This window comes from Acinonyx jubatus, chromosome C1 (genome assembly GCF_027475565.1).
Source record: "Acinonyx jubatus isolate Ajub_Pintada_27869175 chromosome C1, VMU_Ajub_asm_v1.0, whole genome shotgun sequence".
NCBI classification, from domain to species: Eukaryota; Metazoa; Chordata; class Mammalia; order Carnivora; family Felidae; genus Acinonyx; species Acinonyx jubatus.
Genome location: NC_069381.1, coordinates 217,940,267 through 217,941,580, shown reverse-complemented (window position 1 = coordinate 217,941,580; position 1,314 = coordinate 217,940,267). Strand labels below are relative to the sequence as shown.

At 66.6% G+C, this 1,314-nt stretch overlaps 1 protein-coding gene across 3 annotated transcripts in view; it reads left to right on the top strand.

Moving 5' to 3' along the window:
- The window catches only part of THAP4 (THAP domain containing 4), a 41,154-nt gene that overhangs the window by 428 nt on the left and 39,412 nt on the right, over nt 1–1,314 (top strand). Inside the window, exon 1 of one of the 3 annotated variants that reach the window (XR_008295683.1) lies at nt 348–649. The exons of 1 other annotated variant lie outside the window; for it this stretch is intronic. Coding sequence is in view for 1 of the 2 variants with exons in the window: in XM_027045385.2 (XP_026901186.1) it covers nt 552–649 (98 nt within the window). In the remaining variant the exon portion in view is untranslated. Of the gene's footprint in view, nt 1–347; nt 650–1,314 lie in introns of those variants that run through there. One more of the 3 variants, XM_027045385.2, reaches the window with a different exon arrangement.

The window sequence follows — 1,314 nt, the reverse complement described above, 5'->3', positions numbered from 1 at the left end:
GTAACGGGGCCCCGCCCGCCACCGCCCGGCCGGCCGCCCGCGCGGCCCGGCCGGCCACGCCCCCGCCCGGCCCGGCCCGGCCCGGCACCGCGGGGAAACTGAGGCCGCGCGTGCCGGCCCGAGACGGGCGGCCCTCGGCGCGCCGGGCCTCGGGGCCGGTCCCGCGAGTGAGTCAGCGCGGGGCGCTGTGTGACCTTGGCCCGGGCCGCCGTCTCTGGGCCGGGCGTCTCGGGCCACCGCGGCCACCCCGGCGCCCACCGGCGGCCGCTCTGCGGCCACCGGCCTTTCGCCCTTCCGCCACCGGGCACCTACCCCACGCCAACGTGGAGGCCGCCCGGCGCCCACCTTACGGCCGCCACCACCCTCTCTCACCTCCGCCCCGCGGCCACCCTGCGCTCCATTGATTCGGGCTGGCCCCGCCGGTTTCCAGACAGTGTGTCCTGGAGACGCTCTTAGCTTAGTTGTCCTCTTGCGTTTGCTATGACTTTTGTGCTCTTTCGATCGCGAGGGAGCCTGCCTTGAGTCGAGTGATCAGGACTGGGGCCGAGCAGATGCAAGTTGTGCCTCGAGGACTGACACGCGCTGCCACACGCTCTGCCAGCAGCAGGGTCCCGGCGGTCGCGCCGAGAGGTGGCCCTGCCGCGCTCAGGTGCGTCCCTGGACAGTCGTGCTGGCTGCATCCTGCGCACCAGCAGGGCGAGGCCCGCTGTTCACAGGGGGGGCTTCCCGGGCCCACTCTTGGACCCGGCGCTCCTGGCCGCTTCTTCCTGGCCGGGCCTGGCCCCCTCTCTGAGGGATTCTGGAAATGGGCCGCTCTCAGCCCGTCCTCTTCCCTCGACTCGCTCCCTGGAAAGCCTCCGCGCAGACATTCGTGTTTGCTGTTTTAAAAACTTGAATCCCGTTGGTTGCCGGTAGTTTCGTTGGGAGTTCTCAGGGGTTTGTTTTCTTCAGTTGTTACAATCTATCAAAAGAGCTGATAGCAGATTGTTTTAGAGGTCAGCCACCGTGCTTTCTGGAGTTTTGCTCAGACCCTGTGTCCGGAAAGTTTTGATGCTGCTTTCACAGATGAGGCAAATCAGTGCAGAGTTGCTTCTCTTGGCCGGCATCCATAGTGGTCTTCGCTGGTAAGGGCAAAGGGTATGGGGATCAGGGTCTTGGGGAAATGGGCTCACAAAGCATTGAGGAAGTGTGGAAGGGCGCGTTGCATGGGACTTCCTGGGGCGCGTTAGTATCTGCCTGGCCCTGGCCCTGGTCCTGGTCCACAGTGGCCTCAGGTGGGGCAGAGGCGGCCCTTGGGAGGAACCACCCACCCCA